The sequence below is a fragment of the Mastacembelus armatus genome, chromosome 19 (genome assembly GCF_900324485.2).
Source record: "Mastacembelus armatus chromosome 19, fMasArm1.2, whole genome shotgun sequence".
NCBI lineage: Eukaryota > Metazoa > Chordata > Actinopteri > Synbranchiformes > Mastacembelidae > Mastacembelus > Mastacembelus armatus.
In genome coordinates, this window is record NC_046651.1 from 14,133,120 (window position 1) to 14,158,597 (window position 25,478).

Consider the following 25,478-nt stretch of genomic DNA (forward strand, 5'->3'; position numbering starts at 1 on the left):
TGGTGCTGCGTTAATTACTGCTGACTAATGAGAACTTGTCAGGCTCTGTTGACCTCACAGTTTGAGTCTGTTGTACCACAGTGATTCATTGAGGGTTTGCCAGCAAGTTCTTATGTCGCATCAAATTTCTGAACACAACATTTCTTTTTTGTTTATCTAACTTGCTCTTACCCTCCATGACAGTCAAACATTTCCAACATACATGTATCAGTGATAATATCTTAAAGAGATGCCATGTTTCAGACCTTTAGTGTGGTGTTATTTCTGCTACTTTTCCTGTTTCCATTGTTAATTGGGATTTGTGCTATCTAAAGGTCAGTACTCGAGGGGCAGAAAGCCTTCAACTGACTCAGTTAACTAGGTTGTGATTGTTGGCACACGATTGTATTTAGGCAAGATCCAGTTGCCTCCTGTCCCTGACAACGGTCAAAAATATAAAAATTTCTGTCAGTGCAAGTCCCAATGGACCGTTAGACTGGAGAATTAACAGGGTTGTGCCAGGGTTGTACTCGGGCTTGACAGGGAAGCTGTAGTATCTTATCCCTGCATTCCAATCCAATCATCCACTGCAGCTGCAGGATGGAACGATACAGGAGATCCTTCCTCCCTGCTGCCATTAGGCTCTGCAACACCTTAGCCAATGGCACGTGACAACTGACTACTGACTATTCTCACTACTGAACTACAAGACTTTCGGGATGAATAAAGTTCACCATATTGATTATTTAAAATTTTGCATTTTTTGACATTTCTGACAAATGTTTGGATGTACAACTTCCTGTCAGTGCTCATAGTTCCTTAGTCTCAGTTTCGCAATAGAACAGCACCATCTAGTGTTAACTCTAAAGCCATTGGAATATAAGGGACTGGGTGCACAACCTCAATATATACAGTTGACAGGAGACCACAAGGATGTCAAATATTTATCTAATTAAGCAAAAAAAAAAAAAAAACAAGAATTACATTTGTTTCAGACAAGCAAGAATTTATTTGCAGAACAATGGATCATGTAACAACCAAAAAGCTGCGTTTGAAAATAATCTGTATTTTCGTAACAGATAAATCAGAAAGTTCAAACAACCTTCAGATATTGTAAATACTTAAAATTAAGCCAGCCTTAGCTAAGAGTGCAAATCCTTCTATTATCCAGCGTATTTCTTGTAGAAACAAAATATACCAAATTACTTGGTATAAGGACCAAAAACCTGCAGTTTCAGCATTTAAACTGTTTAGAGATTACAGTTCCCAGAAAGTATTTCACTATTTTACATAAATTAAAAATGAAATAAAATCGCTACAAATAACATGCTCATATTTGTTCTAGAAATAAACACATTTTGCAAATGAAAACTTTCCTTTATAAGAATGTGCAGAAAAACCCTTTAGATTAAACATACCCAGACTAGCTGGCCTCCCATGTAACAAGATTCACAGGATATATATATATATATATATATATATCAATCAGCAGTGGCAGAGTAAACCAAGTATAATCTGTCAGAACTGTAAAGTATTATATGAACCAGTCAACTATTGTATATTGAGTACCTTAGACATGACTTAAGTGTTTATGTTTGTATTTTCCTCTTGCAGAACAAAGGTTCTACACAAAAGTCAGATTTGAATGTGCCACTGTTGAGAACATTAAAGTCCTAAATTTAGATTGCATAAAACTGCATAAAGCCACTTATCCTTCTTGAAAATTAAAAGGTTTCATTAAAGACAATACAAGGATTGTTTACATCACTTGTAAATACAATTAAACATTTAAAAATTATTCTGTTTAGATTCAGTATGAAACCAAATGTAGAACCTTTAAAATAGAACAAACTGCCTCTGTTGCACTGTCTTGAGGCCATCTTTTTTTGTACAGACGTATCACTTCATCCTTAGAGTACATTCGTCTGTCTCAAAAAAAAAAAAAAAAACCCTACATTTGGAGTGCCTTTTTAACAGGCTGTAGCTTCAGCTAATTTGATTATCACTTTAAGGGATGTCTGTGTATTACTGAATAGTTGAACTGTCGTTTAGAAGGACATGATGGTTCTCTGAATGATATCAATACATTCTTGCAGCTCGTGCTCCTTGATGATGAGGGGAGGGGCCAGACGGATGATGTCACCGTGGGTGGGCTTGGCCAACAGTCCGTTATCACGTAGACGTAAACACACTTTCCAGGCATCGTAGTCTGGGGAAGAGGTTGCTATAGATTAGACTAAGCAATCAAGAGGATCAAATTTTATACTCTGTCGTACATGTAACTACACTGAACCTGAAGAAAAATCCACTTCAGAATACAATTTACACTTTTAATTAGGAATCACTGTGCTCTTACAGCTGCTTGTATCCGCGGCTGTAAGAGGATACAAGTGGCTGAAATGAGCTTCCTCCACAGGGTGGCTGGGCGCTCCCTTAGAAATAGGGTGAGGAGCTCGGTCACCCGGGAGGAGCTTGGAGTAGAGCCGCTGCTCCTCCACATCGAGAGGAGTCAGTTGAGGTGGCTCGGGCATCTGTTTTGGATGCCTCCTGGGCGCCTCCCTGGGGAGGTGTTCTGGGCATGTCCCACCGGGAGGAGGCCCCGGGGAAGACCCAGGACACGCTGGAGGGACTATGTCTCCCGGCTGGCCTGGGAACGCCTCGGTGTCCCCCCGGAAGAGCTGGAGGAAGTGCCCAGGGAGAAGGAAGTCTGGGTATCCCTGATTCGGCTACTGCCCCCCCGACAAGGCCCCGGATAAGCGGAAGAAGATGGATGGATGGATGTGCTCTTACATTGAATAGTTAAGACTATACTGATTGTTATATTTATAGTGATAAAAAACTAGGAGAACCTGTTCCAGTCACTATTTCAATGTACAGGAACCAGTTCTGTCATAAATAAGTTAGTTGTCATGGATTTAAGTCTTGATCTTCTGAATATATAAATATATATATATATTCAGAAGATCAAGACTTAAATCTTCTTGTCTTGATCTTCTGAATATATAAATATATATATATATATATATATATATATATATATATAGGTATTATATACCTATATATATAAAGGTATATAATATATACCTTTATATATATATATGTGTGTGTGATATGTGTGTGATATATATATATATATATATATATATATAGTGCTGCTGTTGCTGCTTTTAGTATTGTACCTTTGGTCTCTCTGATGACGAGTGCGTTGAGGAGGCCTTTCCCTCTGACTGTAGTCACAATGTCTTTAGGCAGTTTTTTCAGCTCTGCCCGCAGTAGCTCTCCCATTTTTTGAGCATTGTCGATCAGCTTCTCGTCCTCTATCACCTACAAATAAGAACAGAATTTAAAAATAGGGAAGCTAAGAGAAAAAGAACATTTCTCATTGCATGCATGTTGCATATACTTGTTCTCTCTAGTTAATCCATTAAAACAAAGGCAAAAAAGTGATGAGTTAAAGTTAAATGGTAGACAAACAAGGAGAACATGAGGAGTGTGTGCTCTTAACACTGACCTGAAGTGCAGCGATAGCAACCTGACAGGCTAGCGGGTTTCCTCCGTACGTAGACCCGTGTTCCCCAGGCTTGATGGTCAACATTACCTCATCATCACACAACACGGCAGATATCTGAGGTACAGGAAAAGCAAGGGTAAAGGTGTGATTTACACTCTGGACTCCAAACTTCCAAAACGTTTCAGCCCTTTGACTTCCATTGCAAAACAAATCTATAATGTGACAGGAAGTGTGACTGGACAACAACAAACATAGTTACAGGGTAAACTCCTCCAGAGAGAGCTTTTCCCAGAACCACCACATCTGGATGGACTTCCTCATGGTCCACAGCCAACCACCGGCCAGTCCTTCCCAAGCCTGTCTGCACCTCATCAGCAATCCACAAAACCTGCACAAAAACACATTGTTGCATGATGCACATTGGTGTCATGGGGTTTATCGCCTGGTGTTAAGATAGTTCAGTGCAGTCTCAGTGTACCTCTTACCCATACCCATATTCTCAAGCACCTAAATATATTGTTATTAGTTGTACTGTAGTTCTGTTTAAAGATGGCCAATGTGTGAGATTTTATTCAGGAATAATGTTTGGACTGTAAGTACCCACATTTTATTCAAGCTTCTCAGTCAGTTTGTTTGAACAATGTCTATATAAGTTTTTATGCTCTATATAAATAAACCTGTGTTGACTTACATTGTGTTTGGTGCATAGTTCTCTGACTTTGGTCAGGTAGCCCTTGTCGGGCACCACGACCCCGGCCTCGCCCTGAATGGGCTCGACCATGTAAGCTGCCACATTTGGGTCTTGAAGGGCTTTCTGAAAAAAAGCAAAAGAAAAAAAACAGACATTTTATCAGTGTGCAAGATAACCCTGTCAATAAGTACATGCTACTTCAGTCAATCATTAGATTTTTATGGTTACACAGAAGCACAGTTGTCAAGATAAACCTAAAGTCAGTCATTCAACCCTAATGTTTACCCAGACAATGAGGGTGTCAAGTCTTTGAGAATCTTATTAGATAAACACCTGTCAAAATAAGATCAATTTCCAATTACAAGGCAGGGTAAAGTGCAAACACTGGCTTCCATAACAGCAGGTGTTGCTGTCTGTCCCCCAGTTTTTCCAGGAAAAAAAAGAGCCTTTACTGCTTGTCTACAACCACAATAATGATCAGTCATGTGTCATATGGGACAATGTGTAACTTTAGTCCATGTAAATATGAACCCCATGTCTGGTCTGCAGTGACTAAAACACAGCACAGTTTTCAATCCAGCTCAGACGTGTCAGTCTGTTGTTCTGTATTTTTAGGACTCAAACAAATGAAAACCTTTACCTCCAGTGCAGGAATGTCATTGTATGGGATGAGTTCAAAGCCTGGCATGTAGGGGCCGAATCCTTCATAACTGCTGGGGTCAGTGGAGCTGGAGATGGCTGCCAGGGTGCGGCCCCAGAAATTCCCATCTGAATAACAAGAGTGAATGAGATGTCATCTTTGTCCTATTGCTCTCACAACATTGCTACATGATACAGAAATGATGAAGTGTTGATAGCATAGCATGTTGATATTCATTTAGTCTAATATCATTAAGAATCATTGTGTTAATCAAACAATTAAACACGTAAAAGCAGAATCTAAATGTTCATCATAATGCCAGTACATTATGCTTCAAATGTTCTGCCATTGGCTAATGTTGCTAATTTCTTATGCAAATAGAACCAGTTATTAAAATGTACTGAAGAACTGTTTTCTGACACATTGAGCTTTATGAATCCAGTAAAGACATACATCAATTAGTGACATTTGCCTTAAAAGATTTTGAGTGGACAGACACCAAGCTGCGGTGTAGTTACAAATACTTGTGACTTACTTGCAAAAATGATTTTGGCCTTGTTTTTGGGAACTCCTTTTACGTTGTAAGCCCACTTGCGGGCCAGCTTGCAGGCAGTCTCACCACCTTCAACACCTAATTTGTTACAAAAGAAAACAAATCAACAATTACAAAAGACTCATAAAATCTTCCTAATATCTTCTGGACTTCTACCACCCTGAGCTCTCCTCACCTGTATTCATGGGTAAGACTTTGTCATAACCAAACAAGCTGGTGATATACTCCTCATAGGCTCCCAGCACGTTGTTGTAGAATGCTCTGGAAGTCAGGTGGAGTTTGGAGGCCTGAGCGTTGAGTGCGGCTATGATCTTTGGGTGGCAGTGTCCCTGGTTTACTGCACTATAAGCACTCAGGAAGTCATAATATCGGTTGCCCTCTACATCCCACACATAGATGCCTGAAATAAGATTAAAGTGATTTGTAATATTCTGAAAAAAAAGGAGAAATTACAGTCATAACAGTGCTGTTAGTGTGTGTGACACTGAACACACCCTGCCCTCTCTCCAAGGCTACAGGCAGCGGATGGTAGTTGTGGGCTCCATACTTGTCCTCTCGGGCATAGATTTCTTCTGGAGTGAGCGAACGGTTATTCCTCATTTTGGAGGCGGCGGTGGAGGCAGGGCGTGTCCCAGAGTGGACGCCACGACAGAGAACAGGTGTAGTGCGGCTCAGGCTGCGGCTGAGTTGTACAATCATTCCCTTCATGGTCGTATGTTGCTGCGTCTATATGGTCAGGCACAAAAATAATAAGTCAGGTGGTACATTAATGAGATTAAACAGAGTCCCTTAGTTCCACACACAGAGACTGACTGATCAACCTTGTAGCATCTACTTTTTACAGTTTCCTTAGATTTTCTTTTTCTAGACAAAATGATTAAAATCTAATATTACTTGTTAGGTACACAGTAATGCAATGAGCTAAACACAAAATCAATAAAAGTTCAATTAAGTTGGTTTGTCTTCACAGTTTTTACTACAAACAAAGAAACTCAAAGGTTTTCACAACTGTGGCTGTTAAAAGACTTTCTCTACTGTTCTGTAGTGTTCAACACTTTGTAGACAGGTAAAAATAACAAACAGGACATGACCTTAAGCAGTTTTAACTCTCCGCCTGGCTCTTTCTTCCAAAACAAAAAAAGTCAGCACCAGACTTTTCAATAAACTAGTTTATCCTGTTCGTAATTGGTTAATATGCCAACTAATACACCTCTGTTTGTGCCTGCACAGGGCACATAGGCTTTACTGGTCTGCTGAACATGCATACCTCTCACATTCAGCTGAATAGAGTCACAGACCTTTACTGGGTTTGGGTTAACAAAAGATAATCCCACAGCAGTGTGGCACTCAGCTGTGAGCTTCAAGACTTTTCTGTTCAGTCGTAACTGAAGTAGATTTATCTAAAACCTTTCTTTGTACCAGTCTTCCTGCTGAGTGTGTAAATAATCCATCGCTGGTTTCTAAATGCTGAAATATGTATGACTGAGAGGATGACCTTCATTATGCCATGGGCATGAATCACCTCCCACAGACTTCTTGGTATTAGAGTTACATGGAAATTTGAGGATGACCCATGTTGCATTCAAACACATGTTTACAGTTTGCTGGAAACTAAAAGTGCAGCAGGTTTAAATTGCATGATGAGATCTCCAGATCAAATAATCAGCAACCAGTGAATAAACACACACAGCAAACAGACTGGGCCAGAAGGGCACCCAGCCAAAATTAAAACTGCTTTAGAGAGATGATAGGTCGCTGAGGAGCTGCCTCCCTGGTACACCCACTAGTTAACATTACAATCAGGATCTAAATAAAGACCAAAGACACGAGCTCCCCCCAGGTGTTAATGCGTGCTAAGCATATCATGTTATATAAATACAGCATCCTGCAGCATAACATGCAGCTTTCTGGTTTCAAATTCTAGCTATAAAAATAAACCATGTCCGACCAAGTCAGATAAATAAAAGCACGTTTCCCCTCGGTCAAAGAATGTACATGCTGTAAAGATAATGATAATTACACGCCTATGCTTTGTTTCTTTTAGCCGGTGTCGCTAGCTGACATTAGCACATCCATACCGCACATCACCGAGCAGACTGTAACGCACAGGAGATGAAGAAGAGTCAAACAGTACCAGGAAACACTGAAGAGAAGTTAAAACCGTCTTGAACACAGGAATGATACCGATCCCGTCCGATGATTGAGGCTGAAAGTTCCGGTGGTGGATTATGTGACTGTGTGGCGTGTGAACTCACCGTGGGCGATTATTTGCGTGGCTGCGTCAGAAGACACGCCTCCATGTTGCAACTTCTCCGATTATTGCGGGGAAGGAAAATGTCAAAACAGCCATCAGTTATAAATGATGACGCTTATTAATTCAACGTCCACCAGATGTCACTCACACTTTGTTGTATTGGCCCCTCATTATTCAGCAATCTCAACATTACAGTGCAGCGGGTTTGAACAGGCGATCTAATATAATTACAATGAATTACTGTAACTGTGTGTTAGACATTAGAGTAGAGGTGAGGGAGTACTGGGATCCTGAAAACATGCCACGCTATAAAAGTCCGGTTTGGAAAATATATTATACTAAGAAAAACAAGTATTCAGCTAAATAATAACATATAATAGACTGTATCAGTATTGTAACTCATGCGTTAAGCAGCATTTAATAATACTATAAAAAACTGATTATTGATAAATGTTTGGGGGGGTGGGGTGCAATCCCCAATATCTAAATAGAAGCAGAAGGGGTCACGTGGCCTACAATTACGCGCATGCGCTCTGAGGCTCCAGTGGCGTCATGGTTGACATGAGCTGGCCGGGTTGCGCGAAGAGTTTGAAAGGTGTCATATTGGACATGTGTGGGGTTTTATATGACAGCGGGGATGGCGACGGGGTGGCTATTCCCGGCTCCATTGAAGCTGTGAGAAAGTGAGTGAGCAGTTAGTGAGTTGTTTGAGACTCTGTTAGTCGAGCACACCTCAGTGTCAAAGCCTGTGCTGCAAAGTGCATGCGCCAAGTTATTCTTGTAATTATGCTGACCTGTTCCCCGCATGTTATCAATCCATAGCCAAAGTAAAGTGTCTGTGTGCATGCGTGTTTAAAGCAGTCAGTGTATATGTTGACAACTGGATGACTGTGTCCCCTTTTCAGTCTGACCTTCTGACCTTTTTTTTAAGGCTCAAGTCATCTGACCTGCAGCTGCGATTCTGCACAAATGAGACCCAGGCCACCAGAGAGAAGTTTGTGGCCAAGCTGGGGAGACTGGGCTTTGATATCTCAGTGTCAGAGGTCTTTTCTCCTGCTCCTGCAGCAATAGCTGTCCTTAAGGAGAGGGGCTTACGGCCTCATCTGCTGGTGTATGACGGTAATGCTTTTATTTGTCAAAAACATAAAGATATTTAGATAATGAGCTGAGCACCTGACCCTGTTTGCTGTATACTGCAGTGCATTTAAATATATTCAGTTATTCATTCCAAGTTTTTTAGGCACCACTTTGTTGAGTGTTTTCCAGCCATTAATAAGTGACTGTTAAGGCTAAGTGGTCTTCTCCACCAGTCTTTAATTATAAGTTGTTTATGTTTGTTTGTTAAACTGTGTATTCTTCTACAGGCGTTCTCCCTGAGTTTGACAGTGTTGACAAAGCCAACCCAAACTGTGTGGTAATAGGAGATGCAGCTGAAAAATTTTCCTACCAGAACCTGAATGAGGCATTCAGGGTTCTTGTGGGCCTGGACAAGCCAGTACTGTTCTCTCTGGGCCAAGGGTAAGTGGATATTCAATCTGCTGTTCTATATTGCTTATTCCAAGTGATGAGATCAATATACAGTGAAATCTAAAATACATTTTACAGGGATAAAGAAAATATTTGATGTCTTGCTGTCCTCATAGGAGGTACTACAAGGAGACCGACGGTTTGAAGCTCGATGTTGGAGTTTACATGAAGGCTCTGGAGGTACAGCAGATGCATAAATGTGCATTGATGTATTTTTTCACAAACTGATAACAGCAGTTCAGTACAGGTGAACAGTAAATAATAAATGTTAACTCTGTTGCCTACAGTATGCCTGTGATTTAAAGGCTGAAGTCATTGGAAAGCCTTCCCCAATGTTCTTCCAGAGTGTTCTCACTGACATGGGGCTTCAACCACATGAAGTATGTAACAGCAGGTGATACTACATGCATTCAAATAAACGTTTATTTCTAGGACAGGTTTGTTGTGCAATAATGAAGATTTGATCCAGGAGGCTAAAGTGCACAATTTGTAGGGATTCTTCTGGTCTTTGGCTCATCTTTGACAGGGAAGGATGTTAGAGAACTCAGAACTGCACTTTGTGATGTAGTGGGCGGGGTGATCTCAACCGGCCAGCTTATATAAAGTGTAGGAGCTTTATAATGCCAGAAGCTGTAATTGTCACTCACCACAGGGTTGCAAATATTCAGCATCTGCAGTCTTACAATGAAAAACACTAAAACTTCTGTAAAAATGTTTATTTTTCTTAGGCATGTCTTCTCACAGACAGCCTTTCAATATTCTGTAATGTTACTATACATCCATACAAAATTACAGCTTTTACCCCATTTCACTATTGTCAGACCAAATGTCCTGTAGGTTCTTTAGATTACTGTCACTTATCACTGTTTTCCCCTCATTGTCACCATTCATGCATGCCACCTGTATTACTGCATCTCACTCATGCCACCTGTAGGTGTGTTTTTGCCAAATCAGATATGAGTTGTGTAACAACTCTAGTATTTTTACATGTGTGTTGTACATTTAATATCAGAACACCTATCCCTGCTGATGGTGCGATATACAATATTTAGCTACTGGCAGCTGTCTACCAGTCCTCATGCTAGAGCCTCTCATAGAGGAAAGCCAAATACTTTTTGGTTTGGTTGTACTATTTTATGTCATCACTCCTCTTTCTCACTTTTCCTCACTCCATTCTCCAGATCTTTTTATACCCTAAGACATAGACATTTTCAAATATCCATCTCTGTGTGTGACACCCCCCATTGAGACTGCACCTGTCCTATGTTTGAAGATTTCTTTATTCAACTCCAGGCTTTGTCTGTCACCTTCTTCCTGCTTTATTGATAAAATAAACCTTAATTATCAAGTGGTTCTGTCACTACCTCACCAAACAGGTTTAGGTCCTTTTTCTTAATAACACATTTCATACACTGTGTTCCCTCAGGACCCAGTCCTTGGCCATGTGCTGTTCTTACGTAACTGCATATGAGAGTAACCCTACTTCTGTGTTCTTGTCAGTCATCTGGTCAGTTTTACAAAGGAACATGAGGAGGGTCTGAGATGGATCCTCAGGTAGGAAGCAGGAACAACAGGAGGAGATAAATGCTGACACCTCCTGGCTAATAAATGTAGTTTATTAGAATTTCTGGAAGTTTTAAACTACATCATATACTGGTGTCACAAACTGATAAAGCTGGTATAGAAGTCCTATCAGTGGAAAGGTACATTGATTGCTACAGTCGGGTCCCCTATAGTTCTTGCGGGTACTGTACCACAGAGGTGGAATTAATTTTGAACATTTACCTCCAGTTTCAGTAATTTTAGTGTCCCTAATTTATGCCGACATATTTACAAAAGTGAATAAACTGAATTAGCACATAATTCATTCCCTACCATATATTCATATTTAGTTTCCATCCATCTCCAATGTGAGCATCTAGAGAGTTCCTAAAATAGATTTGAATATTCTTTCTTTCTTCTCCGTCCTTATTTGCAGGCACTGATGATTGGGGATGACCTGGTGAATGATGTAGGTGGTGCCCAAAACTGTGGAATGAAAGGTGTACAAGTGAGGACTGGAAAATACAGGTTAGTTATGATCTAAATACTGGAGGAAATGTTTCATGTTAAATATTAAATTCTAATATAAAAAAAAAAAAAAAAATCAACTAGTCACCAGAAGAGGGCGCCCATACACCAGGTTTGTGAATTAAAGTTTCCTCCATAACACAAGCTTACTGTGAGCCAACCAGCTCATTCCTTACTCTCCCAGATTTGTTTATTTGATTGAGGAGCCAAAAAAAATAGCTTTATTCTGTCCGCATATTGAATGCTTCTTGCCCACGAGGTCGCAGTCATTGAAAGATTTATGGTTTCAAATTTGGAGATTACTAGGGCGTCTTGTTTATGGTGTAATTACAGAAACATATGATTGATTATTTTAGAAAAATATATGTGGTGCAGTGCTTATGGCTTGAAGAAAAGAGACAAGGGACTGGGAGTAGGACAGGATGCTGTTAGAACTATACATTATCAAAGTCATTAGGAAACTGAAACCTGAAACCTCGAAAAACATCACCAGTTACTGTGAAGCAGTAGTGGAAATACTGTTAAGATCCTTTACTTTGGTAAAAATAACAATACCACAATACAAGGATTTAATATTTAGTCTTCTAATCAAAACATGCTCGCCAACAATTGCCCCTTCAGAACAAATCATTCATAAATAATAATAATACAGTAAATAATATATTATATTATATTGCATTACATTTTCTTTTGTGTTCTGTATAAAACTCAAGAAATGTTACCACCAGATAGTTCTATTTGTCCCTCTAAAATTTATCTTTGCATCAAGTGCATAAAATGGAAATATTTAGTACTCACTACATAAGTAATGCAAGTTACAAATTGTACTTAAGAAAGGTTCCTACCACAACACAACAAAGTAAATATGTTTTATTACTGTCCACTCCTGCTGTAGATGGCATGGCATTGACTGTGAGGCACACGTTAGTCTGAAGAGTACTATGCTTGATGACCTGTTCTGCTGCTGTGCATTGGCATGCAGGTCTCTGTCATGTGACCAGAGAACGCTAAGTAATCTGCTTGAGCATCATTCAGCGTTAATCCTGTACTAAGCGCACAGTCACTCAGTGTAAACCTGAAAAAAGTCTGTGCAGTTATTTTTGGGTCTGTAACAGGAAGAGAGCATGTCAGGGTTTTTCCACGTTCCACTGTTTTTGTGTATGTTGCTGCATGTACAAGTGTGTACATATTTGTGCTGTGGTATGCACGTTCAGATGTCAACACCATGCAGCGATCCGGCCTGCAGAAGTATTGGAGACTGAACTATTTTTAATGCAGCTTCTCAGCAGACTGAGTTGAATCCATGGGGGTTCTGTGACGCCCCAGTCTTCACCCAGCAGTGTACTGACACTCTAAACAGTGTCTGTCTGCAAGAGCAGATTATTATATTATATCACTGTCCCCAGAGGTCTTTTGTTTAGAGAAGAGAACTGGTTAGAATAGTGGGCTGCACCCTCAGAAGAACATATGTGGAGTCTGTATTATGTTACATGACATGCTGTATGTTAGCTGTGGTGGCTTAGATTGGTGAATGGAGTTTTTATAGAGAAACACATTCCATGTTATTATGCAATAGGTTAAATAGTGTTTTAAGAATATGAAAATATCATAACATTATGTCGCTTATCAATCCCAAAGCTATTTTGAGAACTGCTTAGAGGGTTCAAAGGATTTTACCAAGAAACTGGTTCTAGTTTATTGCTGCATTATCTGCTTTGAATAACTGATCATGATGTTTTTGTATGAGCAGTGGCAGACGGCACTTGTCTTTTTGGATTTTTGCCTCTGAATGAATAGCAGGAAATTAAACTTGTATTCATGGCCCTAAAATGACCTTTATTTATATGTCATTTACTTATTAAAGATGGACAACATAATACTCCAGATTGTCTCCAGACTTATTAGGTTATATACATTCCCTGTGAATAAGAAGAAAAATGCAGACATTAGCAGGGACTTTGAGTGAGAGGAGAATGTGAGATTTAATATTGTTTAGCCAAACAGGTCCAGTGAACCCAGTCTTGCTGGAGCAGTTATAAACCCTCAGTCAGATCTGTGAAAACACAGCTGTTTCCAAGTCAACCAGATGCTGCACAGGCCTCGAGTTCCCATCAGGCTTGGAGAAAAGACTGATTCAAATACTTTAGGCCCAGTGACAAGACAGGAAGGGAAAAAGATACAAATCACAGACAAATCTAATCATATTGCGTTTTTTAAAAACCTTTATGCTGGACATATTTTTATTCAGCAAGACCTGAGTATCTTTAAGCCAGATGTGGAAACATTCTTATTTTCTATGTTCTCACAGTGAACTCTCATTAAAACAAATGAATTAAGGTAAATCTTCACATGCTTTGCAGCCAAACTGTTAGGCTACATTTCTGTGGTACTAATGTTCCTTTCATTTTGAGATAATGCATAATCTGTGTCCTGCTTTTATGGGATCTGTTGCAATTCTGTTGGATTTTTTGCAAAATTTGTTTGTCACATTTAAGTAAATAGATGCATGTTATTCTAATCGTGTACAATAAGAGTTTTAATGGTTGCACAATACATGAATGTGCCACAGATTAAATTCCAGGTTAGCAGGGATAAAGCAAAGTGACATTACAGTTCCTACAGATAATGACTATAGGTGTAATAGTACTGGGGAAGTGTTCTGCTGGCAGTCAACTCTCCCTTTCCCTTAAATAGCAAGTAAATGTTAGTGCACTTGCTTCAGGGTAGCCAGAAAACCATTTGCTCTTTAATGTACAACAGGTTTGCAAAGAGGGGCCTAACACCACAAAGTGGGAATTAGACCATGAGTTTGGAGATTTGACTGCTGATCGGCTGCACAAAAGCAACCTTCCAACACTGCACTCAGGTCCAATCCCGGCTCAACTTTTCAACTTTGCAGTTAGTCTCTGTATTGAGTAGCAGCTAAAAAAAACTAAAACTATTACTCAAATTTCTGAATCCATTTAATTCCTGAGATTCTAAAACAATGCATTTCAAAAATCAGCACCAAATGCTTAATCAGGTTCTTATTTGCTTCATCTTCAAACTGATTTTTCTGACTTATGTTGTTGATTTGTATTATTTTTAATAAAACTGAAATGTCTTTAGGAAACTCTGGTTTGTTTTAAAGTAGAATTTGACCCTGATGCATTCAGGAATTTTGGCTAATTTTATTATAAATGAACCATGTTTATAGAAAGGTGTGCCACTTGGGGGCAGTGGAGCAAGCTGTAAGTACAGCTTACAGGTCAAAGTTTATTTAGCCAACATGTTGGCAAACTGTTTTCTGTTTTTGACATTCAGCCTATATGGAGCAACGTTAGCATCTGTTTTGAGTTGTGTTTCTGCCATCTGACACATGTAAATCCAGTGATCACTTCTCACTTCTTTAGCCCTCACCTGAGAGCTAAAAGCACTACATACACCAGCTGCAGTAGTTTCTCACATCTGTGTATTTAAAGTTTGGTGCTGCTTTAGTGGGCAAGTAGTTTTTTTACTGACAACGGATGCTGTAGGTGGAAATCATGGTTGAATCAGAACAAGAAAGTTGTGGCTGTAAAAACAAAACAATGAGCTGAAAGATATGAAATGCTCAGTAGGGTGGAGAGGAAGGTGTAGGTTGGTCACTGCATGTCACATATTTTATTCATTGTTAATATAAAAATACTGTGTAGTGAAGACTACTTTGATACCCAGGGGAATGGCACAGTACTTCTCCATCATGTTTTTGCAGTCCAGTGCCTCAATATTGTATTTTGTAATAGTAATGTTCTTTATTTCTGTTCTCTTATATAAATGTAATTCCATCAGCAAAGAGCTGGATACTTTTGAAACTTTATAAAAGTAGGTTCATTCAGTGTGTGTAAACCAGTTTAATTGTTACTCCTAGCTGAGAGAATTAGTTTTTGAACCTTTTGGTCTTTGCGTGCTGTTTTTCTGCACATATGTGATTATCACTGAATTGGGATTATCAGTTTTTAGAATATAAACCCTGTGTGTATAGGCCTTAGAACATGAGTAGTGATGTGTCACATCCCAACACATTACTTATAGGTATTTTGAATGCGGGCCAGTGAGTTAGAGGAACTCCTTATTGGATTCCCGTTGGAATCTGGCACAGACCGCACAGTAAACAGTTTCACACAGCAGCAACCATCTTGAAAATGGTTTACATTGAAAGCCTCTCCCTGTGACCACACTTGGCTACTAATGTGTGTGTTGGGAAACAGTTTTCCAAGCAAGCCAAGCCAGATTAAACCTCTGAAGAGAGAGGCTGGTCCCTGATGATGCAAACTATGACCCAGTTTGCCAAAACTACATCCTGGTTCATGCCCTTTCTCTGTGCATCCAGTGAGGAAAGCGACAGGAAGAGAGCAATGCAGAAGGCTTTTCCTTCACCTTTTGTTCTGTCTGCGTGTGGGTTGCACTTGCACTGGTACTCCAAGCGCATGCTTTGGAAAGATAATACTGCGTTCGTGCCATGTTTGTTGAATAGAATGGAAAATAACAGGAACACCTTTCATTATCCTCATTCCAAAATACTGCTACTGCTGGTCAGGTAGCCACACCCTGTCAATGTAAACCCTTTTTGAATAAATTAACAACATGACTTTCCTTCCAACTTTACTTTTTCACCTTATGAATGGTAACCTTAGAGTGGCCCTTAGTATATGTACAGTAGGAAAAAAATGACCACCCCTATGGCGATTCAATTCTTTTTCTGTGTAAGATTCAATATATAGTACATTGGTTAACACACACTCAGTGAGGCTGTTATAGTAATGCAAAAACACATGCATCTACACAAATGCCATATTGTGCACAGAATAACATCAGTTAGAACACACAGTTCTCGCCAGATGGTCGGTATGCAAATACTTATAGTTATCACTGTAACTGCTACTCCACTAATCATAAGCATCAAAACCAAACAGGTCTAAGACGGATATAGAATGAGAGTGATAGGATGTGGCTTGATGCCATAGTAATTTGTCTAATGTAACCTTTAAAAGATGTTTAAAAGATTTTTTTTCTGTGGACTCCAGTCAGTGGTAGTGAATAGTACAGTTCATTCTTTTCACCAACAACGGTCAGTGAACACTTACTACTTCAAATAAACTTCCTCCCAAGCATCTCCTGACGTCAATAAACTTTCAAATTATCCCCATCCCTTCAGTTCAGGTCAGGTCCCAGGTTTAAGTCACCAGTGTCCCTCCCACCCAGTAGCCCAGACTCAGCTGATTTTATGAGTGGCTCGTATAGTAGCTTGTGATGATTGAGGATACCGAGGCAGATTTCCACTGTTATTATGAAATCATGCAAATAAAGCCATTATCAGCAAACAGAAGGAAAGACTGCTCATTCAGACTGCTCATGCAAATATCCCCTCAGCTTGAACAAACAGGTTGTTTGAGTCAGGTAGCTCTACCAGAATGACTTACCTAATACACTTTAGTGGTCAGGATTTTTATAATATATCTGTAATTGTATTGTCAGCACAGTATTGAGCCAGACAGAAAAGCCTTTTTATTTTGCCTGTTGGTGACAGTATATTTGGACTGTTTTGCAGACATTTACCTTTAAATCATTTAACACCCCTTTTAAAATCTGTGTATTTTATAATTTTTAACATTTAACTTTTATTCAACTTTCTGCTTTGTTCATTTTAATTAGTTTTTATCTTGTTTGCATTAACACTATTTGAAAGATATAAAATGTTCTTGTCCTGTCTACACAGGGCAAGAGTTAACAACTCTAAGTGAATACAAGGCTTCAAGGAGAAGTGCACTGCATTGTGTGTGTCTACAGAAAGGTGATGTAGACACACACTCTCCCTCTGACATAAACGACCTATCAGATCTCTGTTCTTGTGAAACAAAGAAGACATTAGACTGAATGCAGTGTTAGGTTTATGGATGGGCTTTGTCCTTTGTAGATCTGTGACACTAAATATTTGTGTATGGCTGTGGTTGCAGCTTTAATCTCCTTTATAAGCTGAGCGCTGCCCCTGGGATGGCTTTCAGGTACATACTGTATTTCAGTCTAGCGTATCTTTCATCCCTCTACTGGTGTCCTATAACCTCAATGTACATGGTTTCAGGTGTTGCCCGTCAGAAAGGGAGTAATAATCAAGCATTTGTGACTTTGCATTTTTCAAGGCCTTTTTCTTTTGTGTATCATATATCGGGACAAATATGTAATCTCTTTCACACCCAGTAATGTCTTTTAATTCTCCTTTTTAATTCTCACTTTTGTAGAAGAGGATTTAATGTGCCAAAGTGGGTTATACTTGAGTTGCAGTTTCCCTGTGTTTCAGCTCTCTTTTGACCTTTATGAACTGTTTTTCTCTACAGACTAGAGTGCAGGCATTTCATAGTGTCTAGTAGAACAGTCCCACGCTCTGTCATGTTAACCACTGTTAGCACATTAGTTTTTGTCTGTGTGAGAAGGAAGTGAAGTTATCTCATTTCACTCTTCTCCACTGAGGCTGTGGGCGAACTAAAGCATGTCAACTCAACAGTTACACTATTTCTCAATGTGTAATTGACATCTGTTTTTCTTTGCACCACCACAGAGACCTTATATAGCAATCCAATGAATCACACTATGGGCACAATATAGCTTTTGAACAGGGGCAGATTCTGCAGTGACCCTCTTTTGTGTCCCACCACATCGTCAGAGGAGCTGAAATCAAGAGCATTGTGGCCCTCTGGGTTCTGTTTATTCTGTGGCAAGAAGGCAGATGAAGAAAATGTTTGGTTTATTGCTGTTCCCAGAGTAAAACACTGGCCCAGAGCAGAAGTCACAGAGCAGATATAATACATATGTGTGAGCTTCAACGTATATAAATCCATTTGCCAGTTTTCTTCTAGTTTCAACTTTATTTGACAATAGATCATAAGTAGACATGTCAAAACAAGGTGTGTAGGCAACATAATGACAGACAACATGCACATAAGCACCGTGTCTGACCAGCCCTACACAGTTCTCTCCATCTCCTCTGTCATTCACCACCAGGGCCTTTGCAGGATATATGCAAGGTAAAATAGGGAAATACATGTTTCTATTTTTAACTGATGGATTTCCCTGCTTTTTACCAGATTGGATCTGTTTCCTGATAGTGCTTCCACCTTTTGCATTGCTTTATGATTGCAGCAATTATGTTTTCACATATTCCCATGGATTTGAATCAGCAGCTTTGTGGGGAACGTAAACACAATCAATTCCGAGAATGATTCCCTTATCCAGCCAACACTGCGTTGTTGGCATGAGACCCAACACAATTATCGTTAATCTTTTTTGCTTGGTCTCTCTTCCTCCTGTTCCTGTATTCATATATATGTATATATATATATATATATATATATGTGTGTGTGTGTGTGTGTGTGTGTGTGATCAGCATGTGTAGTAGATTCAAATAGTGGCTACATCTAAAGAAATCTACAATATCCATAATAACTATTCAAAGCTAAACACAGCTATATTTAGCCTAAGTACTGTTTTAATCTGCGAACAAAGGTTTTCAGTGGAGTATGTTGTTAACTTGTGTCTTGGCACAGGTCATTTTAAGCCACTGTGATCAGTGTGAAGTTAGCTATCTAAAGTTCAACAAATGATTGTGAAAAGGATGTAGTGAGACTTGATTCTGGATAGATGTGACAGTAGTTTCAAAAAGAGGTTAAAGAGCCTGATGAGACACCACAAGGTGCCGGAGCCTGGCCTGCCATCCCTCACCACCCGGGGACAGCTTCCCCTGCCTGCAAGATCCTCTAAAGCCTGCCGTGTGTTATAAGTCAATGAGATATTAATAATTAACCTGAGCTTTTTTCACAGTGAGACTAGACTCCCATGGCGAGATAAAGGAGCCGGCCAAGCCTCGGCCACTGAGCCCCCTGACGGCACTTTTCCACCCATGAGAGAGAGAAAGAGAAAGAAAGAAAAGGAGTGAGAGTAGCAGAGAATCGGAGAGCTAAAGCCCACAGATGGCAGGCTGAAACATTGCACTGGCTCTTAAATGCAGGCCCTTAGTTTCAATAGGGATCCAATCCCTCTTGCAATTACCACTAGACAGGCCACTTGGCTGGGGGGACTTGGGCCTTTGCCTGGCTTCTTCCAGAGCCATTTTTTTGGTAATGGTTGTGTATGTGTGTGTGTGTGTCTGCGTGTGTTATTGCATGTTGAGTGTTTGCGATTTCTGAACCAGAAGTAGGTGACTCAGCAGTCTCATAAGTCGAACAAAAACACATACACTGTTATATCATATCTGCGATATCAATACAGACACACATACACAAACAAAGGCTCAGCATATCACCATTAGCACAGCTTATAATAGCATGCTGATGAATAGAGTTCGCTTAGATCTGGGTCACATGAAGCTCTGCATATTGAGCACACTGACCGGGCAGCTGTGAAATGATGATATGAGTTTACCTTTGTAAGAACATGGTCAAATAAACAACATGTTCTTATCAGGTGGAAGTTTTGAAAGCTCTGTGATGACATTTGTTAGAGAAATATTAATTTTTAATGTTTTACAATTGAACAGAGAGCAAAGTTTTACATAAATGTAATGTATAAACAGATGAATGTGATAAATAAATAAATTTTGAAACTATGAGCTGTACTGTACGTAAGATCTAAATACAGTATAAAACTTACAACCATTAGCATATCCTTTTAGAAAACAAAAATGAAGGTTTATGGTTGATGCACTGTTTGTTTAACCCCAGATGTGTTTGTGGTTGGGAAGAGCAGAAAGTTTCCAGTGGGTGGTTTTGACAGTTCAGGATACTCTCTTCTTCTTGCACACACATGCATTTTCAGGAGGTTTCAGAAAGCTACACTATGGCAAAAAATAAAGTGGCTCTGCACGCTGCAATCAGGGAATCCCCTTTGTGTCCTACTCTCTTAAAAAAAAAAAAATACTGTCTGTGTAAAGTGTGAAAACCATACCACAGCTGTTTGTTGATCATGACTCAACCTCATAAAGCCTTTAGTACCCTGGAGTGATAACGGTTGTTGCATGGCCACAAAGTCAGCAAAAGTTTGTAGAGGCTTGAATGTAGCATCTGTCACTTGTGTTGCCATAGCATGCACATAACATGGTGGTTTCCCCCAGTTCAGTTAGACTGTTTTTCATAAGAGGCTGCAGGTGTTATCTGTGTCTTGTTGCAGCTCTTTAAACATCATGTAGGTGGTAGAAGAAAGGTAGAAAGTGGAGCTGAAATGGATGGATATAAAACAAGGGCAGAATTTATTAACTGGCGAGAGTTGTCTTCTTTTTGTCTTCCACTCTTTTTGGGAATCTTGACACATCATCAATATCTGCCATGACCTGTTATTTATGACTGAGCCAGTAAAACTGTAATCACATTCTTAACCTCAAGGCTAAGACTCCTGCAACGTCACTGAGCAGCAGAACACACATGGACTTACACACCTTCTCATTCCCCACCAGTATCTCATGTCAGCCACAAGGCTTGACTGAACATAAAGGCTAGAGTTAACACCAGGTCATGTTCTCCTTTGGGTTATGGTTATATTGTCTGCCTTAGTGTGAGAAAAGTCAGTGTTTTGGCTGGTGCCTTCACTAATCTGGTATGAAAAACACACTTCTACACAATGAACTGGGTTAAGTGTTTTTCCGTCTCTAGCTGGCAGGCTAGCTCTTTCCTTTTAGCTGCTGTTGTAGCTCTCATAAATGTCAATCCCAACTGTAAAGCCAGGTGATGGCAGACATTGCAAAATACTTTTTTTCACAGTGTTACAGTTTCACTTTCCTTGGGGAGTCAATAGATATAAAATAACACCATGAAGACTTAATACCTAAAAATTGTAATTGTTTTAAGTTTCATGGTTCCTTTCATTCACTAGTGTCATATTCCTATTGCTTCAGTTCCACCTGCAAACAATGTTCTTCTTTTTTTTTTGATTCAGTTAGTCTGTTTTACATGTGTCGTTGTGCCTTTCACACAACTTCTACATGTGAAAGACTTGAATCAGTGTACCTGCAGTATAGGCACACACCATTTATTTAGAGTTGTTTCTCATAACTTTAAAATCAATGCCAATTGTCCAGCGAGTTGGTTAGGTTGATTGTCTAATAAATGCTGACTTCAGTCTAGTGGGAACTGTCTTTGTAGCAGTGTTTGTAGTATTAATATAATTTTTCCATGTGGAGCATGCAGTCTTGGTCTACACCCAGTAAATGACCTATAAAGTCAACAGCAGGCATTCAAAGTTATTTCAGAGTTTCCTAAAAACAAGGTATTTCTACATATTTAAATCCAGCTGCTCATAAACAGATGTTGCTTCCAGCCAGGTTTCCGAAAAATCCAGTTGCCTGGTTACTCTGTCATTGCCTTCAGAGCAAAACATTACTCTGAGTGTCATGCATTGTTGGGTCAGATTGAACTGTTAATCATTGCATTCATGTACTGTACGCCTTATTTGTTTTACATGCACTGTGTCCAGAGAAAGGCACACTCAGCAAAAGCAAGGAGGTTAGAACAGAAGAGTAAATCTAAATCAGGTCTGTGTGACAGTTCTGCTTCCTTCTGTTCTCACATGTGTCTCTGTGTATTTGCCATTTTGTCAAGCGTTAACTGACAGGAAGGTTGTCATTCCTTTCTATCCGTGGTCAGCTACCTCAATGCTGAGCTGAATATATTAGAGAAAATCAAAAAAGAAGTTGCCCCTATGTAATTTTAAACAACCCCCATTTACTTTATTTCTGTATCATGCCTCATCTCTCTCCATCTTTGACACACAGCTGACTTTCACACATGAGTACAGACTTTATGAGTCATTCATATCCACTTTCAATTCATGGAGTCATGGCCTGACCTTATAAAAATGGATCTCTTTGTTTTATATAGCTAAGTATCATGTTATACAGTCTCCTTCCATATGACTAATGTCTAAGCCACTCCAATTTTATATACAGGATAAACCTCTTCTTGAGTCCAGCTGACACATCATTAAATTTGTTATCATGTCATAGGTGCTGCAGGGGATTAGAGGTATACAGTATATACACATGGAATAATGCTTCAGAATGATTGTCAGGCTTGGGGACTGGACCTAGCTCTTCACTTGTATTGACATTACATTAACCTGAATAACATGCAGTGAGTTGTACATTACCTCATCTGTAACATTAGCTGCATTGTACTGAATTTTGCATGGTCACATTGACCTGGTTACTTTTGCATTATTTATGGCAATGTGAGCAAAGCAGCAAAATGAATACACAGAGATGCTAAACGCAGAGACGATGGGAGATTTAAAGGAGCTTCAGTTTAGAGAGACACTTTGTTTGATGCTGCCATCTTAAAAACATAACAGGCATGGGACTAACTTGCTTGTGTTTTCATGCCTGTATATATGTGTGTGTGAACTCAATCAGTCTGCCGGCAGAAAAGGGTGTGGGAGCAATCCAACACAGGAGACACAACACCCTGATGATTAGCGGACCAGCTCACATAACCCAAACCCTGGCAGCTGACAGACATGCGTTAACACATGGCACAGCTTCACCGTATTCACTGTGCCTTCGGTATTCAACACCCCTTTTCACACACCACCACCAACCCCTCAGCCTCTTCTTTCTGTCGCTACGTTTGGACGGCTCACAAATATTTACCATAGTCCTCTGCAAGCTCCCAGAGGGCAGGATTAATGGTGGTGTTTGCTGCACACCAATGGCCAGACAAAGCCGCCCCATCTGGAGCTCCAACTCGTGACTGGCGAACAGAGGCAGCACACAGAGCCTGGTCAAGGCAGCCAGGAAAGGGGGGGGTGGTCTTTAGGCACCACTTAAATGAATAAGTGAGCAGGACTCCTGGGCCCTGAATGAAGGGGGCGTCATTTGTCTTTTGATGTCATGGGGAGGAAAAGAGTCTTGCATGCTGGCCTGGGCCTGGTGCCATGCCAAATGGATCACATTTCCCCTACCAGCTGATTAAACAGCCATATCTGCATCCATCACTGGGCTCTGAGCCCAACAATCACAGCAGCCAGGGGGTAGACAGGCAAGGGTGCCCTGTGTCTCCTACAAATTCTTCACTGTTTAGGAAACGGGTGAAACAAGATTACAATCGTGGAGATATCAACACAGCAAAAAATCACTGGAAAAGCTTTTTGTCTGTTGCTGTTTGTTGACTCAGAGGACAATGACCCCTTTTATTACCACAACCTTTCCCTAAAGTATAATACAAACAGCCTGTGAAATGCATCTGCTTGGTTCTGCTTTGCCTTGCGTGAATCTTCTTAGACCATCATATCCTTCTCCATTCAGAATTGTTGTTGTGGCTGATACCATCAAAATGCTAGTCCTTGTTTATGGACTATGTTCCTGCTTTTTTTCCTGTGCTGCGTGTCCTTAAGCATGTGCTTCTCCCTCAGGCTCAGTGATGAGAACCACCCAACTGTGACGGCCGATGGCACTGTGGACAACCTGGCCCAGGCTGTGGACGTGATCCTTAATCAGAGGGGGCACTGAGTGCACGGTGGTGGAGACTGGCAACTCTTAACTTACTGTGAGCTTGTTTAGTACAGGCTGGTTGTATTTTCATATAGTATTGTTTCTAATGGGAACGGTTGTAATGCATCAAGGTAATTGAAGAAACATTTCAAAACAGCACAACACTAAGATACTTCCCAAATAATATACTGTATATCCTGTAGCTGTCACAGCTTATTGTGCTGTCAATTATGGGAAAATCCCCCCACTTGATATTATACATTAGTGTAAAACTATTACCCAGATCAGCAAGAGAAAATGTTAGAAATGCATTGATCAATATACGAGTGGCATAGATAAGATACCAAATGTGAATGTGCCTGTAACCAGCTGCTAACTGATAGTTGGTAGGGAAAAGTATTTAGACTCACTTCTAATGTTACATATTTGAGGAGCTGCTGTACAAGAGCAAGGTTCATAGTCAAATTGGCAATTTACATTGGAAATGTTAAATGTAGGTGATATTGTTGATGCGTCCTCCTTTTCACAAAATAGGCATCTTAATAAAGTAGCAGAGAATTGTCAGTAAATCAAGTATGATTGATCATTATAAAGCTATTTTAATTTCCTTTGAGGTGCTGAACCATTCTCAACAACCTTTTTTTTTTTTTTTTTTTAAATTAAGGACTCAAGGGTCTCAAAACATTGTGAAAAATTTAGCCTTGGCTCTGGTTTAAACTGGAATTCATATCAGAGCAGCTTTTGTTTTATAAAAACAAATTGCTGTAAATGGGAAGTGAGCTGCTCTGAGAGATGATAAATGCAGAACCCAGCTGAGGGCGATGAATTACTCCAGTGCATGTACTCACGTTTCTCCTTCTGTAAACAGAAATGAAATGAGCTCTCCATCACTAGTGGAGAATCGCAAATCTACAAATGTTTATCTTTATTTACTTGACTGTCAGCCGTCTCTGCTGGGAATTGTCCTAGTCATAGTTGCTTTGGTAATTTGCACTCATTACATGTGGTGCATTCACTTCAGTATCCAGAGTGAGGTTAAATAAAATGACGAGGGGAAGAATTGTTTATTGGGCTTCTGTGTGCCAGCTGGATCATTGAGGCCTTTGGAAGTGGGGCGGAAAACAAACGATTCGCCATCACTGCCCCCAAGGTTTCAGTGCACCAGATACATTCAACAAGAACAAAAGGACATTGCCAAGTGATTCACTGAGGTCCTTTTGGTTCACTTCACCATTAGCTGACACAAGCTTGAATGTTATTTGGGCAATTAAAAGTAATGAAATACTCCATATTGTACATACTACATACTATGACACTGGCTGAGGAGGGTTTTCATTTGCTATTTCTACTTTGGAAATACATTTTGTCTGCAGCAAAGTATTAGCAACTTACAAGTTACTTGACTAAATGTTTGGTCCATTATGCTACTGTCTGTTGGCCTTGTATTGAGATATACGTGGACTTGGCTTTGACTAGGTTAAAAGAGTATTTAATGTGACTTTGACTTGAACTTGTGTAGATGTTCTGAGAGCCCAATGCCACAGTTTTCCTCATTACTAGATGTAAAAAACAAACACACACATTCCCCAGAACTCGCTGGTTCTTAAGCACACCACCCCGGCTGGCCCAAGGTCATCCAACCATTTCACACAAGTTACAAATTAGCAACAGTTTACCTCTTCTGGCTGACTCGATAGGTAAACAGTGATATATTCCTGCTGGAGTGCAGCACATTGATTCCTTCTGTGACCGCAGGCTGAAAAAGC

The 25,478-nt window shown here is 39.9% G+C and overlaps 2 protein-coding genes across 4 annotated transcripts; one reads left to right on the forward strand and one right to left on the reverse strand.

Moving 5' to 3' along the window:
- Positions 1–959: 959 nt before the first annotated feature.
- Positions 960–7,757, reverse strand: oat (ornithine aminotransferase). 2 transcript variants are annotated; one of them, XM_026316354.2, is made up of 10 exons: positions 7,630–7,757; positions 5,869–6,100; positions 5,550–5,774; positions 5,357–5,452; positions 4,822–4,949; positions 4,182–4,304; positions 3,750–3,878; positions 3,491–3,604; positions 3,159–3,303; positions 960–2,188 (listed from the first exon to the last, which is right to left on the reverse strand). In XM_026316354.2, the coding sequence occupies exons 2-10, from the start codon at positions 6,080–6,082 to the stop codon at positions 2,028–2,030; spliced, it is 1,335 nt and encodes a 444-aa protein (XP_026172139.1). In that variant the 5' UTR covers positions 6,083–6,100; positions 7,630–7,757; the 3' UTR covers positions 960–2,027. The 2 variants fall into 2 exon arrangements, with proteins under 2 accessions (XP_026172139.1, XP_026172138.1); XM_026316353.2 differs by having other exon boundaries at positions 7,509–7,647.
- Positions 7,758–8,168: 411 nt separating this feature from the next.
- Positions 8,169–24,325, forward strand: lhpp (phospholysine phosphohistidine inorganic pyrophosphate phosphatase). Of its 2 annotated transcripts, XM_026314752.1 has the most exons (7): positions 8,169–8,311; positions 8,560–8,747; positions 8,993–9,146; positions 9,272–9,335; positions 9,443–9,535; positions 11,134–11,225; positions 23,634–24,325. In XM_026314752.1, exons 1-7 carry the CDS (start codon positions 8,181–8,183, stop codon positions 23,728–23,730), a joined length of 819 nt encoding a protein of 272 aa, XP_026170537.1. In that variant the 5' UTR covers positions 8,169–8,180; the 3' UTR covers positions 23,731–24,325. The 2 variants fall into 2 exon arrangements, with proteins under 2 accessions (XP_026170537.1, XP_026170538.1); XM_026314753.1 differs by lacking the exon at positions 23,634–24,325 and having other exon boundaries at positions 9,443–9,549.
- The last annotated feature ends 1,153 nt before the right edge of the window (positions 24,326–25,478 follow it).